At 53.9% G+C, this 14641-nt stretch overlaps 1 protein-coding gene across 6 annotated transcripts in view; it reads left to right on the forward strand.

The window, feature by feature from the left end:
• FUBP3 (far upstream element binding protein 3) overlaps positions 1 to 5790 on the forward strand; it is a 39183-nt gene extending 33393 nt beyond the window's left edge. For 4 of the 6 annotated variants that reach the window (XM_039720014.1, XM_039720015.1, XM_039720016.1 and 1 more), the window contains 3 exons: positions 2491 to 2562; positions 3262 to 3389; positions 4423 to 5790. In XM_039720014.1, coding sequence (XP_039575948.1) covers positions 2491 to 2562; positions 3262 to 3389; positions 4423 to 4431 — 209 coding nt within the window. In that variant the 3' untranslated portion in view covers positions 4432 to 5790. The remainder of the gene's footprint in view (positions 1 to 2490; positions 2563 to 3261; positions 3390 to 4422) is intronic. The other 2 variants (XM_039720018.1, XM_039720019.1) reach the window with 1 other exon arrangement.
• The last annotated feature ends 8851 nt before the right edge of the window (positions 5791 to 14641 follow it).

Raw genomic sequence — 14641 nt, forward strand, 5'->3', positions numbered from 1 at the left:
CTGTGCAGGACTGGAATAGTATGGTACTGAAGAAGAGTATTTTCTCACTAACTTGTTTTACAGGAAAAAATGTTATTCTACTCCTTTGCTTTGCACCCCCAAGGGCTCTAAACTTCCCTGAGCTTTGGGAAGCAGAGCAGTCAGTGCAGCAGGGAAAGCTCCACAAAAATATTGAACTTTTATCTTCCATAGAGCCTTGGAAGAAATGCTTACAAAACTGCATTGCTCCTTCCTTGCAGGATGCCTTTAGAAACTCACCTTGGTAACTCAATTTCTTCCTCACCTTCCTGAAATCTCCCTGGGGAGAGAATAATCTCCCTTCCTGCAGCAGATAATCGTGTCTCAGGCTCACCCCTCCTGGCTGTGGAGCCTGGTGTGGGAAGCACAGCCCCCTTGAGCCCCCTGATGACCAATAATGCAGCTCATACTCCAGTGCAGTTTTGCACTGTCAGGTTTCAGGTGGCTCCCAAAACCCTTGGAGCTTCCTGCCTTGCCATTGTCCTCCCCATGTGGGTTTATCCCACACTGCTGCCTTTTGGAGGCAGGTGTTTTATTTCTGCAGTTGAACCTGGTGGAAAAGGTTGGCTCTCTAGTTCTGTGTGTTTTTAGGATGCTCCCTGTTCCTGTTTGTAGCCAGGCACACTGAAGGCAGGCTGAAGAGAGAGCACACACACATAATGCTTTAAGAACCTTCACCATCTTCTCTGCTGCAGTGGTGCCCAGGTGGAGCTCACCATGGCATAGGAGGATTGTTGTAAGAAATAGGTAAATACCTATTTGAAAAAATAGGTAAATACCTATTTTAAATACCTTTAAAAGTGCTTTTGCACTTTTTAATTTGAAAACAGCCCTGTGCAGGGTCCCCTGCCCGAGAGCTGCAGCCTTGTGTCACAGCTCTGTCAGCCCTGTCACAGCGCCGGCGTCCTGGGGACAGCCTCGAGTGCCCTCCTTGTGGGAGGAGGGGCAGACCCCCACCCCCTACACATGTATTTAGATTTTAATTACTTCCCCCATCTTAAATAAATTAACTGGCTGGGGAAACATTTTGCTGTGAAATGCGTTTAGCTGCGTGTCCTTTCAGCCTGCTGTGGACTGTAATTCTCCGAGAAGAAAAGGCATTGAAGGAGGTCCTTTGTTGGCATTAGCAGGTGGACAGTTGAGGCAGCCTTGACCTCTGCCAGAAAAGGTCCTGACTTGTAGCGTTGGTCAAGTCTTTTAACCCGCTTTTATGCCCCTGGACAGGACACTGCTGCCCTGTTCCCTCCACCCACTTCACACTTGCAGTGTATTATTTTCCCCCTTCCCCCCACTTCAAAGCCCCCCTTGGGCCGGCGTCAGGGCTGGGCTGTGCATGGAGCTGGGATGGGATGGGATGGGGAGAGCTCTGCTCCACGCGTGGCCTCTGTCCTTGCCTCTCTCCTTGTCCCCAGTGGCTCGTGCTCCCCACTCCTGCCGTGCCTCTCTGCAGCTCCCAGTTGCTGTTTGCTGCTTGTGTGTCCTGTGTCTCACTGAGGGCTCTGTGCTCCTGCTGGGATCCAGGGAAGTGTGGGAAGGGCAGGTATCCTTCCTCTGTCCCAGCTGTAGCACTTGGCTGTGCTGGGTTGAAAGTGCCTTAGTGCCTCAAGGATGGGGAGTCTGGGCTGGGTGGAGCCCAAGGTTTGGGGTCTGAGAGGAAATGCTGGCACTGCTTCCCTTGGAGCAGTGTAGGAGCCTGGAGATGACACCATGAGCCAGCTGTGGCTGTTTGGGATGTCGTGGCTGCCTCTTCACTGGAGCTGGCTGTGCCCTATAGAGCTGGCTGTGCCCTGTGGCCAGTGGAGCTGGCTGTGCCCCGTGGAGCTGGCTGTGCCCTGTGGCCAGTGGAGCTGGCTGTGCCCTGTGGAGCTGGCTGTCCCCTGGGCAGGGCTTGTGGCACCTTGAGGAGTCGGGAGCTGAGTGGCTGCCCCGGAGTTGTGCAGGTCATGCTGTGGAGGCTCATGTGTGTGCAGGGTGTATGGAGGGGCATTGCTCACAGGGGTCCCTCAGCTCTGCTCCACTGAGAAGAGCAGGAGTGAAGGATGCAGCCCCTGAGAGACAAGTGAGGTGACTCCAAACATGGCTGTTCCCTTGGCTGCTCTGTGGAGGTGACAGATCTGAGATCTGTGTCAGGTGTCTCAGCTCTCCTGCACTGAGTGCAAGCAGACTGGCAGCCCAGTGTGGCTGATTGCAGACTGGGCAGCTCCCACCATGTGCTTTGGCTTGAGCAGGTCTCAGCAGGGTGACATTTGGCTTCATGCCCTTCAGTAGGTGAGGTGAGATCAGGAATTCAAGCTTTTCCTCGGCTTCCACTGAGCTGAAGATGCCCAGCACTGTAGAAAAGTGGAAGCTGAAGAGTCAAGTCTGGGCAGCTGGGGTAGACCCAGGGCCTGTCTAATGGAGAGGCAGATGTCACTGGCTGGAAACTGTCACCTGTCCCATACTGACGTGCCCCTTGTTGTCATCTTTGCACAGGCCAACAGAGCCAGCAGCAGAACAGCCATCCCGATTACAGCAAAGCATGGGAGGAGTATTTCAAAAAACAGAGTGAGTGAAACAGGCTAACTGGAGATCAATCAGCTCTGGTTACAAGGAGTTAACTCTAATCCGATGACTTGCGTCTCCATCCCTGCCGTTTTTAGCTTCCAGTCCTTTCCAGATGCTCTGGCCCTGCCCTGTTGGTGATGGTGCATGTAGTGCTCCCACGGAAAGCTCTCGGTTGTGCTGTCGCGTCTCGGGAGAGCAGCTCCCTCTGAGCCCCGCTCCCCTCGTGCCCATGCTTGCAGCCAGCCTGCCTGGGGGAGCACAGAGCACAGAGGAACTGCTGCTGGCAAAATCCAGAGAGCTGCAGCTGGGTTGTGAGAGGGTAGGAGAGCTCATGGAAGGTCACAGGCCTGGCTCTCTCCACGGCGTTACGGAGTGCATGATCCCAACCTCTGAACTTGCTTTGACATGGAGCTGCTGGAGGCTTTGCACCTTTGAGGATGAGGGGTGTGCAGGCTGTCAGCCTGTCCCTGCAGCTGCAGGGACGCTCTGGGTGCTTTCTGCCTGCTCTTAGCTTGTTCCTCACAGTCCAGCTTGGAGCCATCCTGCCATCCCACGCAGCGGAGCCAGTGTCGCTCTGTCAGGTGTCTGCAGCAGCTGAAGGGGGCTGGCTCTTCATTAAGCTTGGCAAAAGGAGATCCTAAGCCTGGGCTTGGACTTCCGGAATTGCTTATCTCTTCCTTTTTTCTTCTTTCCCTCCAGGTCATGCTGCCAGTGCTGCTTCTCAGGCAAGTTCCCAGCCGGACTACACGATGGCTTGGGCAGAGTATTACCGACAGCAGGCTGCCTACTATGGGCAGACACTAGGGCAGGCTCAGGCCCACAGCCAGGTCTGTATTCACCTTCCCCAAACCCCTCTGCTCCTTCTCTTGGGCAATTGGGTCTATTGGCCTTGCCCTAGTGTAGGGACTCTCCCTCAGGCTCACTTGGTGAAGCAGAGATGTTTTGTGGCTGAGGAAGTCATCACAGAAGTGTTACCTCAACATCAAAGTCTTATTTTCCTGTACAGGGTGGGTCAGGGGTTTTTTGGGAGGGAACTGGGAGGTTATTTGTTTCTCCTGGGAGCCTTTCATAATAGCCCCCAGGCAGTTGTTTGACTTTGGGGAATTAAAGTAAAAGGAATGATGAAGCCAGGCTGGTGAGGCAGCACAGCACTGACACATCCCAGAACTGGGAGTGCAGGTGCTGCTTTTCTCGTGCTGGGACAGGAGCTGTGTGCTCACCATCTCCCTGTCCCAAAACAGATCAAAACCGTTGAAAAATAATTTTTATTAACCTGCTTTCGAGTAAAATCTCCTCTCAGCTGTCACTCAGTGTGACTCTCAGCACCAGAGAGTTGTGTGAGATTTATCCTGATCACACTCGGTGCTTCGCAGAGCAAACAAAGCGGCAAAAACTTTGTGCAAAGCACAGGGGCACCTTGCTGTGGTCTGACATTGTCCCCACAGCTGCACACGTAGCTCTGGCTCCCGGGAGCAGCGGCTGCTGTGGATGCCAGCCCCCAGCAGCTGCTCTCCCTGCTCTCCCTGCTCTCCCTGCTCTCCCTGCTCTCCCCCTCACACCGGCGCGGTGCAGCCGGGCGCTCGCCGCGGGCGCTGGCCGGCCGTGAGCTGGACTCGGTGATGAAAGGGCTTCTCTTCATCCCTCCCCGAGCTGCCCTGCTGGAGAGAGGGATCTTGTTTGGTGAGGGCAGGAGAGCTCTGGGACAGAGGGCTCTGCTGGCAGCTCAGAGCATCCTTTGAGCTCCGTTTCCCGCTCGGCTGCAGCGGGGACAGACCTGTGTTGGGGGAGGAGGGCTCGGCAGCTTGGATAATTTCCTACTGCTCAGTAACTTTTCCTTTTCTCTCCTCTCTTTCTTTCCAGGAGCAGTAGAACAAGGTCCTCGTGGCAATTTTTTTTCCTTGGAATCGTTGTGGAAGAAAACCTTTTTGTAACAGAGGTTTCTAGATTTACAACATTTTGATGAAGACTTTTCTGTTTGTGAAACACTAGCTGTAGGATAATCTATACTGAACTTTTCTAAGAATCAGGAACAATTAGTAATGTACTAAACGTATGGACATGCTGGTAATTTTGTTTCCAAATTTATATTAAAAAATCCCTCCAGGATTCTTTTTGGAGAGAAGCCAGAGAATTTGGAGGCACCAAAACACACCCCAGAGCTGTGACATTTCAACATGTGGGTTTTTTGTCTGTTGTTTTTTTTTTCCTTTTAATTTTCGATCTTTTCTGTTGGAACAGAAAGAGTGGCTTGGAAGTCTTAGGTGGTATGTAACAAATCTTAAAAAGAAAAAAAAAATTTAAACAGTATTTAAATATTCTTAAATATGTAAATTCATTAAATGTTTTACTTCTAATTTCTTGTATCTTGGCTGTCTTTGATTTTATTGCATTTTTAAAAAACTGAACTATGATATGTATTGTAATTAATGATATGATTTCTGTATTTGAAACAGTTACTGTTTGCAAGTTGGGGGGGCATTTTGTAGGGTTTGTATAATTTCTAGAGTCTAAAGGGGTAATATAAAAATGTGTTAATTTTTTTAGCAATACATGTTTTCATGTCTCCATTGCTAGTTGCATTTATGTATCTAAGACCTCCAAGCTTGTTAAAAAAAAGAAAAACAAAAAAAAAAAGAAAAGAAAAAAAACTTCTTCTATGCTCTCAGAAATATAAATACTGTTATTTTTAATATTAAAATGAATCTGCTATTAGTACCTTTAACAAACACTGTGGAACATAAAACCATATAAAAGGTAGTAACTATTTTTTAATTCCAAGGTGTTTTCTGCTTTTTCGTTTCTTTTAAATATTTTCTTATCTAATATTTGTCAAATTACCTAGAGAAATAAATGAATCTAGTATTAACCACAGTATGCGCTAAATAATTTTGATTTAATAAAAGGGATAATATGATTTCTGATGTTTACTGTAGTGTTTCTTGTACAGATAACAGTGTATTTTTAAAGGAAAAACGGAATTGAAGCTATTTTTTCTTGCATTTTTAATTGCCCTGCGGGACATTCCGTTTTTAAATGTACTGAATTTACTGTTCTTGGGTTCTTTCCTTATTTTTCCTTATGCTTGAAATGTCTAACTATAAAGAACCGCGATTGGGTAATGTTGAGCATGGTGTTTAAAAAAAAAAAAGTGTTCTTTTTATTTGACTGACAGTTGCATTTTACACTCTATATAATAAAATTTCCACAAGGTGTCTTGTGGGCCAAGTATTTCTGTCTGTTGGACTCCGTTGTTCCCTCTCCGACCCCGGCTCCTCGCGCCGCGTCCCGGCGAGTTTGGGGTGATCACTGAGGGCAGCATCAGCGTTAACTCTGGAGAAACTCTGTCACTGTCACATCCTCTGGTGCTGTTCTGGAGAAACTCTGTCACTGTCACATCCTCTGGTGCTGTTCTGGAGAAACTCTGTCACTGTCACATCCTCTGGTGCTGTTCTGGAGAAACTCTGTCACTGTCACATCCCCTGGTGCTGTGACACCGAGGATTCCCGTGGAAGTTTCTGACATTGCCGCTGTTTGGGCCAGAAGGGTCTGTGCTAACACCAGGAGGTTTCCTTGCAGCCCTGTGAAGGTTTTACTGCTGAGGAGTTGGCAGCCCCTGGTTTTAAGGCTCTGGACTTGTTGCTCTTCCCCAGCTTTGTGGCTGAATCCATCAGGATCCATCCCTGCAAGGAGCAGCACTGAGGACAGGGATGGAGGAGCGTGGCTCTGGCCATTACTGGCTGCGTTGGGGGCATTAGTTGTGCCCAGACCAAGTCTGGCAATAACTGTAGCTCCTTTCTTGTAAAATGTGAGTTGTGAGCTCCTCCAGCCTCAGGCAGCTCCATGCCCTGCTCCCAGGCAGCCGTGGGGGTTTGTGACGGGGGAAGGGAGGAAAGAAGATCCCATCTGCAAAGCCGGGAGCGGGAGGCGCATTGAGAGCCGGAAGAAAAGGAGATGTAGCATCTCTAAATATACCTCCAGAGAATCAAGAGAGACATTGAAAGATGGGATAGTAAAAGCCACTTGGAAAGAGGGGAGAGGGGGGAAAAAATGGCTAGAGGAGGGCATAAAGGCTGCTGATGGGAATTGGGAGCGGGCATTACCGAGAAGACTTCCTTCTAATTCATCTTCCAAGCTCTGTGCCAAAACAGCATTTGGCATGGTTCACAGGGAGCAATTGTGTGATAATGAACCCTAAGGTGTCCCTTAATTGAAGACTGAGGATTACAGATTGTGCCAATAGTCGTAAATGGCGCAGGATTGTGGGAGGATGCATTTTCTTAAATGTATCTGTAAGTACAGATGAGTGAGTCTCCCCAGTGAAATGCCCCTACTATAAATTATGGAAATATCTCTTTCTGATGCAACCTTTTATTGAGGGGGTGGGGCAGCAGCACAAGAAATAGTTTGCAAGCCTTTGAAATTTGGCCTGTCATTAAGATGGTGCCTGCAAAGCTGGGGTTTCATCAGCAGTCTGGTGTCCTGGAAGGATGAAGTGCTTGAAACGTTCCCAAGTTCACCGATTTGTTTTCCATTATTGCTGCCTGCTCTGGGCAGAGAGGCCGTGGATGTGGAACTGTTGTGAGTCCATGATGGGCTGGAGAGGGGCAGGGTTTGAGGCAGAGATGCCTCAGCACTTCACGAGGAGCTGGTGGCCTCTGGGTTCCTCCAAGCCCTCCTCCAGCCCTGCTGCTTTCCTGTCTGTGTCCATGCAGGTGTTCTGGGACTGGTCTGATTGTCACTCCCAGCCCTCACCCTTCACTCTGGGGTCTGCAGGCAGCTCCTCATGTCCTGGCTCAGGTGTGTGGTGCAGCCCAGAAGCTGCTGTGGTGCTTTTTCTTGGTGTCCAGGAGAGGAACCAAATCTGCTCAGCTCTGGGCAAATTTAACCCCAGGTAATGTGGATTAAGCCCTGGCTGTGCTGGGTTTTGGGGCAGGGAGGGTTTGTCTGTCCCTTTGGCAGGAACTGGAGCAGGAGCAGTCCCTGAGGGCTGGGCAGGAGCTGTCAAGTGGGACACACTGGGGACTCTGGGGTCCGTGAATGGTGATGGGGATGGTGCAGCCTTTTCCTCCTCACAGGGAGCCACAGCCCAGCACGGGGCCATGCCAGGACAGAATCCTGAGGGGCAGTGAGGTGATCCCATGAGAAACCTTCAGTTTGGGGAAGGCTCAGCCTCCAGAGTGTGGCATTTGGGAAGAGTGGGACTGGAGTCAATGGCCCTGGCAGGAGGTGCCCAGCCCCTGTTCTTCGATCCCCAATCCCTCTCCAGAGTCCTTGGCTCAGGCACACGATGGCTCTGCTCCCCCAGAATTGATCCATCTCACTTCCGCAGCAGCACAGCTTTGCTGGGTGTGTGGGGTGTCTGGGCCGTGTCCCACAGGACCCCCCAGGCTGGCAGCACCCACCCCACTGCAGGCAGAGCTGAATCCTGGGCAGACATTAACTGTGGCCTTCTGCAAACCCTTCTGAGCAGCAGCCCTAAAAACCCTGTCCCTAAAGCATCTCACTGAGTCCAGGATGACCCTGGTGCTCTCCCGTGCTCTGTGTTTGGTGAGCCTGAACAGGAACGGCTCTTTTAGGAGTGGGAAACTTTGAGATAGACTAAAATACTTTAATTTTGCATGATTTGAGAACAAACTACATTATGGCCATTGCAAGTTAGACCGAAATGACTGTTGAAAGAGACAAGATGTGGGACCTTTTTCCCCCCTTCTCCAAGTATTAAATATTTAATTGCATTAAAGGAACGCTGTATTTACAGTAATGGGCAGCGTGGTCAGAGTGAGAGCTCCTGGTGTTTAACATGGAGCTTTCCCACAGGATGTGGATGCTCACAAGGTCCCACCTGCACTGCTGCTTCTCCCCAAAACCCACCTGCTCCCTCCCACTCTCAGGGGGATTTTCAGGGCTGTTGGTGTTTGCAGGGTGAGGAATTGGGATCTTGCAGTGTCAGTGTATCCTATCATGCAGCACGTGGGTGTTTGCTCCGTGCAGGGAGCTGTTCATCCTTCATCTGGCTGGTTTGGAGGTTTTTCACTGGATTTGCTGTGGGTAGCAGCAGTGCAGGGTGCCCATGGCAGGCAGCGTTTCTCTGCTCGCATAAGGCTGGAAATGACACAGAAGAAACTTTCCAGAATTTTAATGGTGGAAATGAGCAGAAATTGGTGTTATGTGGTGTGAAGATGAGCTGAAAGAGCCACAGCTCCCGGGTCTGCTGGCAGGAGGAGGGAGCAGCCCCGGAGCCAAGGGCAGCGGGAGGGCAGAGAGCCCCTCCCGTGTCTGGGCAGCTCCTCAGTGGGTGCTGGGGATGGAGGAAGATGGCAGAGGGGAACCAGCCATCCCTGGGATGGAGGGTTTGGGGCACAGGGTGCCAGATCTGCCCTGCCACTTCCCTCCAGGTCTGGGGCACCACGTACAAGGCAGGTGACCCAAAAGAGCATCTCCGGGGGTGATGTGGGGGCAGGTACCAACAGCCCCCAGATTATCTTCCTACCCTGCCCCTTATCACTTGAGGAAATCCTATTTCAAGGCCGCTCTAATGAAGCCTCTGATCTTTGCAGAGCCCGGCTTGCTCCCCTTTAATCCCGGCCGGGCCGGGGTGCAGGTGCCGCGGTCCCGGGGATTAGACGCTCCCTGCCCTTTGTGGGAGCCGTCACTCAGCGCAGCCTCCCTGTCCGGGCCATTCGCCAGGGAATATTGAACTTTGCTGCCGTGGAGTCCTTACACGGGCAGGCCGGAGCCGCTGCTCTGTTTGCTTTGAGGGGAATAGAGCTGGGGAAGGGCAGGAGCTGCCGGAGGATTCCCCAGCCCCACGCCGGGGTCACCTGCCGTGCAGGGCTCCACGTACAGCTCACCTGCCCAGCCCGGGAGCAGGGCGGGGAGCAGGGAAGCCGTGGCTGGTGCTGAATCCCGGCGCTGCCAGCCCCAGCTGCCCTCTCCCGCCGCCGGTTCCTGCGATCCCCCGGCGCAGCCGGCCCGGGGGTTCGGCAGCCGCAGGGCAGGCTCGGCCGGCGTGGCCCCGGCTGCGGGCAGCAGAGCAGGGCGGGGGAGCAGAGGGGCTCACGCACAGCCCCACACCGTCCCCTCGGGCACCTCTCCCGGCCGAAGTCTCAGCGCTGTGCGGTCACAGCCCGCAGCTGGAGCGGAGCTGGCTCTGCAGCAGGGATGGGATGTGGGACAGACGCTGGTGGGATGCGGGAGAGACATCGGTGGGATGTGACTGTCCCGTCCCCAGATCGCTGCCAGGAGGGAGGAAAAGGCGCAGCGACGTTCCTGTCTTTGCAGTCACATCCCGCTCTGTCCCTCCGGCCGCCCCGTGTCACCGGCCCTGCTGCCGAGCCGCGGACGTGGCCGAGGAGCCGCCACGGCCGCGCTCCCTTTCGAGGCCGCTGGAGCTCGGACGCAGCCGGGAAGGTGATTTTCCTCCTCTTGCTCTTGCGTGCCGTGACATGAAACAATCCTGGAAATAATATTTAAAAGGAAAGAAAAGAAGGGGGGAAAGAAAGGCAAGGAAGCGAGCGAGAGCGCAGGGGAGAGCACTCAGCATCTCCGCTCGGCTCCGCGGCCTCCCGCAGAGTGAAATGGAGGCAAATAATGCCCAGAGCTCCTTCCCCGAGCAGCGCGATCCGCCCGCGGCTCCCGGGGCTGCCGTGCCCGGTGCCGCAGCGTTTACCGGAGCGTTCACCGGGAGGGTCGCGGCTTCACCGCCCCAAACCCTCCGTGCCCGGAGCCTCCCAGCCCCTCGGAGGGCAGCAGGGACACGTTGGCAGTGCGCGGTTTGGAGGGAGACAAGGGGCCATTCAGCTCCGTCCATGGATGTGGCACCTTGGGCATGGTCGCTCTCATTTTGCCCGTGGCCAGGTGGCAGCGCATCCTCCTCACCCTGTGCCCTGTGTTGGCATGGGATGGGGAACGCCGGGGGCTGCTCTGAAACAAGGGGTGCACCCATGGGGACCCCTCCCGGGTGTCCCAGCCCAGCCACGGCCGCTCTGAAGCTCCCCAGTGATGATGCAGGGGTGCTGCGTGGGGCGGGCGAAGGCACAGGTGGGAAGTCCCACCCTGGAGAGGGAGCACGCCGAGGATCCGCTGCCCCCCTGAGCCCGGGCTCACCCTGGGCATCGCCTTGTCCTCGCCTTGTCCTGCCGCGCTCCCTGCCCCGCTGGCGGAGCGCTCCCGGGCGCAGGTAACATTTGGGCACATTCCCATAACCGAGTGTCACCAACTGCTGCGGCGGCAGGGCCCGAGCCCCTCTCCAGCGCTGCTGTTTGCTTTGCAGCCTCCTTAGCCCCCATTGAGGCTTTTCAGCTCCAGCCCCTTCAGGGGGTTTAAGTAGGTAAAACCTGAGGAAGAGGCAATTTTCCTCCCTCCCTTTTGAGCCCTGCCTTGTGCCCAAAAGGCCCCCTTGTTTCACGCGTGCCAGTCACCTGGCTGGGCCCCCAGCCCCTTTCTCTCCCAGCCTCCCTTTTCTTTCTCCTTTCTCTCTTTTGACTTTTCCAGGAGCCCTCGCTCTCCAAACGAGCTTCAGATTGGATCCAGATTGAGGTCCCTTTGTCTTTCAAGGGTTGTACTAAGCTAATTAAATGTGATCCCAACAAATAAACGCAGATCTCCCCATTACATTCAGGCCTGCCTTTCAGGCAGCACCGGGCGGCCCCTCGCCCCCGCCCGCTCCGCGCAGGGTCCCCCTCATTGAGTCCTGGCCATTGAAAGCACTGCCAGGATTTCTTTTGTGCCGGGGGTCTCCGAGCCCTTTTTCCATCAGAAAAGACCCCCAAACAGCAGCTCGGCCTTTGTGAGTTTGCAAGCAAACGCCAAAGAAAAGCCCCCTGAATGCTTTAATAAATGACACATTTAGCAACTTCGGAGGCGCCTGGCTCCTGCGGCAGCCGCAGGGGTGCGATGATCCCTCCTGCCCCGGCTCCCCCGGCTCCCGCAGGGGCGCGATGATCCCTCCTGCCCCCCTTTCCCTCCGGCTCCCGGGGCATTTGCAGCCCGTGGAGGCGCAGAGGCTGCGGCCGGAGCAGCTGAGGGCCCCGGCTCCCGGCCCGGCTCTCCGCCGCCGCCCTTGCCCGGCGCTCGGGGGGCGCACGGAGCAGGTGATGGGGTCGGCCGGGCCGCCCCGCGCCGGCTCCGGGCACCGCGGCGGCGGGCAGCGGGCAGGGCGCGGCGGGGCGGCCGGGGCCGGGGGCTTTTGAACTCAGACCTTCGCCTCGTATTAGCGCTGGCAAATCCAAAATCGTTTTTAATGACACATACCACCCCCCGCACCCCACCCCGGATCGGGGGCTGCGCTGGACTTTTCTCAGCTCAACTAATATCTTTTTAATGACTTTGGGAGGGGGCAGAGCCCGGCTCTGCCCTAGAGCCTGGATTGCTCCAAACAGATGTTGGGGCAGAGGGAGGGGGATGCTCTTCCCTGCCAGGGACTTTCTTCTAAAGTTCAAACGAGAGGGGAGCTTTCAATCACCGCTAAAAATGTATTTCTCCCCATTGAACAATGGGCTCCTTTCTGCGCCCGAGGGGACTCGGCTGCGATCGCGTTTCTGCTGCCGGAGAGGAGAAACCTCCGGTTTTAGGGCAAGAAAAACTCAGCTTCTAAAGCGTTCTTCCCTGCGCCGGTTATTTTCGTAGCTCTGCATCCCTCCTGTATTCTACCCTCTACGGAAAAAAAAAAATAATTAAAATAATATAAAATTTTACTAACTAAGCACTAATCCCCCTCCTGCGCTGCAGCCCTTCCCCGCCGCACAGGAGCGGCCGCAGACCTTGCAGCGAAGCCGGGCAGGGAATGCGGGGTTTGAGGAAAGGATCGCGGCCGCAGCGGCCCGGGGCAGCGGCGGCTCCATCCCCGCATCCCGGCTCTATCGCCGGCGGCCCCACAAGAGTTAAATTTTAAAGCAAATCAAATTCCCATTGGCCACTGTATATTATCTCAGCAGTCTTCATTTGATACCTCTTTAATACAGAAAGGAGCTTTTCAAACCCCTTTTCTCTCTTTTCTCCCCGCCACTCTTTAAGAGCAATAAATGTTCAACTGCAATAACTATAAATCAATCTCCGCTCTGTTCAAATCCTATTCATGCGAAGGGCTGGAAGAGGGGAGAGAGCTCCCCCCTCCCCCCAACCCCCCAAAAAGCAGCTGCTGGGCTCTAATCTCCTTTCTTGCACTGTCATTCACCCTCATTTTTCCTCCATCACCCCATCCCTGCAATCTTTTCTTGTTTTGCTTTTCTTTTCTCTCTTTGCTGCATTATGATCCCATGTCTCCCCTCATCAGACCCCAACCTTGTCCAGATCCTGACCATCCCCTTGTAGGCTGTGAAAGAAAAGAAGAGTCCATGGATGTCAAATTGGTCTCAAAAAGACCATGAAAGATTGATTTGCTCCACTTTTCTTCTGCCTGACATTATTTCTGAGGGTCCTGAATGGGAAACCAGAAAGTCTGGGACTGGAATAAAGATGTTCTCTCTGTAAGGGGGAGACGGGGGGGAAAAATGCCCATTTACTCCTGGCCCATCAACCCTGCAAAACAGAGCAAAAGAAAAGAGGACTGTGGCTATTCAGAGTCAGACCAATATGTACACCTCCCAACAATATGCCAATATACTGAGGGCTTCTCTATTAACACCCATGAATATTAAAGTGCTCACTAAACGCTCAGAAGGAACTTTGGGAATATACACATGAAAATACAAGCAGCATTGTGCGGGGCTCAGAACAATGGGGCGGCGATAATGGCCCTTCTCTATTAACAGCCATGAATATTAAACTTGTTTCCTCTTAAATGTTAAAAAGGAGGGATAGCTGCGATATTAAAAAAGAGAAATGAGTAGGGGGTAAAAGGGGGGAACACACAGCAAAGCACCTTCCTAGGACCGGGAAGAAGCTTTGGGAAACAGCTGGGGATATTTAAAACCACGTAGAAAATGGAAGAATTTTTTCCCCCACCTTTTTCTACCACTACCCCCCCTCACCGCCGAGCCCCCGCAGCCGGGAGCGGGGTTCAGCGCAGCCCGCACCGGAGCCGCGGAGGGTTCAAGAACATCCATTATTTTTTTTTTGTCCCGGGATAACTTGAAGGTTGAAGGGTTTTCCTGGGGAAACGGGAATGAAAATAAATAAATAAAAAAAGCAATCCGATGACTGGCTTGCCTCGGCGGCTGGAGTGAGCCGGTGTTGGGAACCTTTCCACCTGATGCGTTATGTTTAGAAGGCTGAAACATTCTGACGGCTCCTCTAGTCAAAGTCCAGAAAAACAGAATAAACTTATTTTTTATGCTTATTAAACCCCAAACCAATCCTTGACAGGTTGTTAAGATCCCCTTTCCAGAACAGCGCTGCCTCTCGCCGGGCGAAGACCCGAAAGTAAGCGCAGCTTTGGGTGGGTTCCTGACATCTGCGTTGCTTCTTGATTGGATTAATAGAAATAATTGCACATGGGTTGTAGCATCATTTCACCCGGGGCCAGAAGACACTCCACATCTTCCCCCTATAAGACACCCACCCAGGGGAGAGGCCGGGGTGCTCCGGGCACGGTGGGACCCGGAGGGGCTTCCTGGGACCCCGGGGTGCGGGAACCGGCCTTTGAGCGCCTGAGGATCTTGGGGGCCCAGCCTTCTTCCCGCAGCCCTTTACAGCCCCTCGTCCCCATGAAAATCAAAAGAACAAGGCTAAGGAGAGGGCTCTAAGCTCCGACACAGCAGGACTAGGTTTAAATCCGGGGAAGATTAACCCTTTGCTGAGCCGGCAAAGCTCGGGCCCCGAGGGGAGCGCTGGGTTTGGGGGCACCGCCGTGATGCCGCCTTGCCGGGGAGCGGAGGTGGCTGCGGAGCTCCTGGGCTCGGCAGGGGCTGGCCGGGCAATGCCTTCGGGTGCGGGGACGGGGCGATGCGGCGGCAGAGCCCCGGAGACGCTGCAGCCTCGCCGGGGAGCGGGTCCGGCCCTGGGGGAACCCGGCGGGGCATGGTTGCGATTGCAGGGAGCCGGGGGATCCACGAGCGCTCCCCAGTCCACACCTGGGCACAATTCCCACCGGGATGTGGCATCGGGGACCGGCCGGGCTGGTGGCGGCAGCCGGGCGAGC

Source organism: Passer montanus, unplaced genomic scaffold (assembly GCF_014805655.1).
Source record: "Passer montanus isolate IOZ18808 unplaced genomic scaffold, ASM1480565v1 scaffold43, whole genome shotgun sequence".
In the NCBI taxonomy this organism is placed as follows: Eukaryota; Metazoa; Chordata; class Aves; order Passeriformes; family Passeridae; genus Passer; species Passer montanus.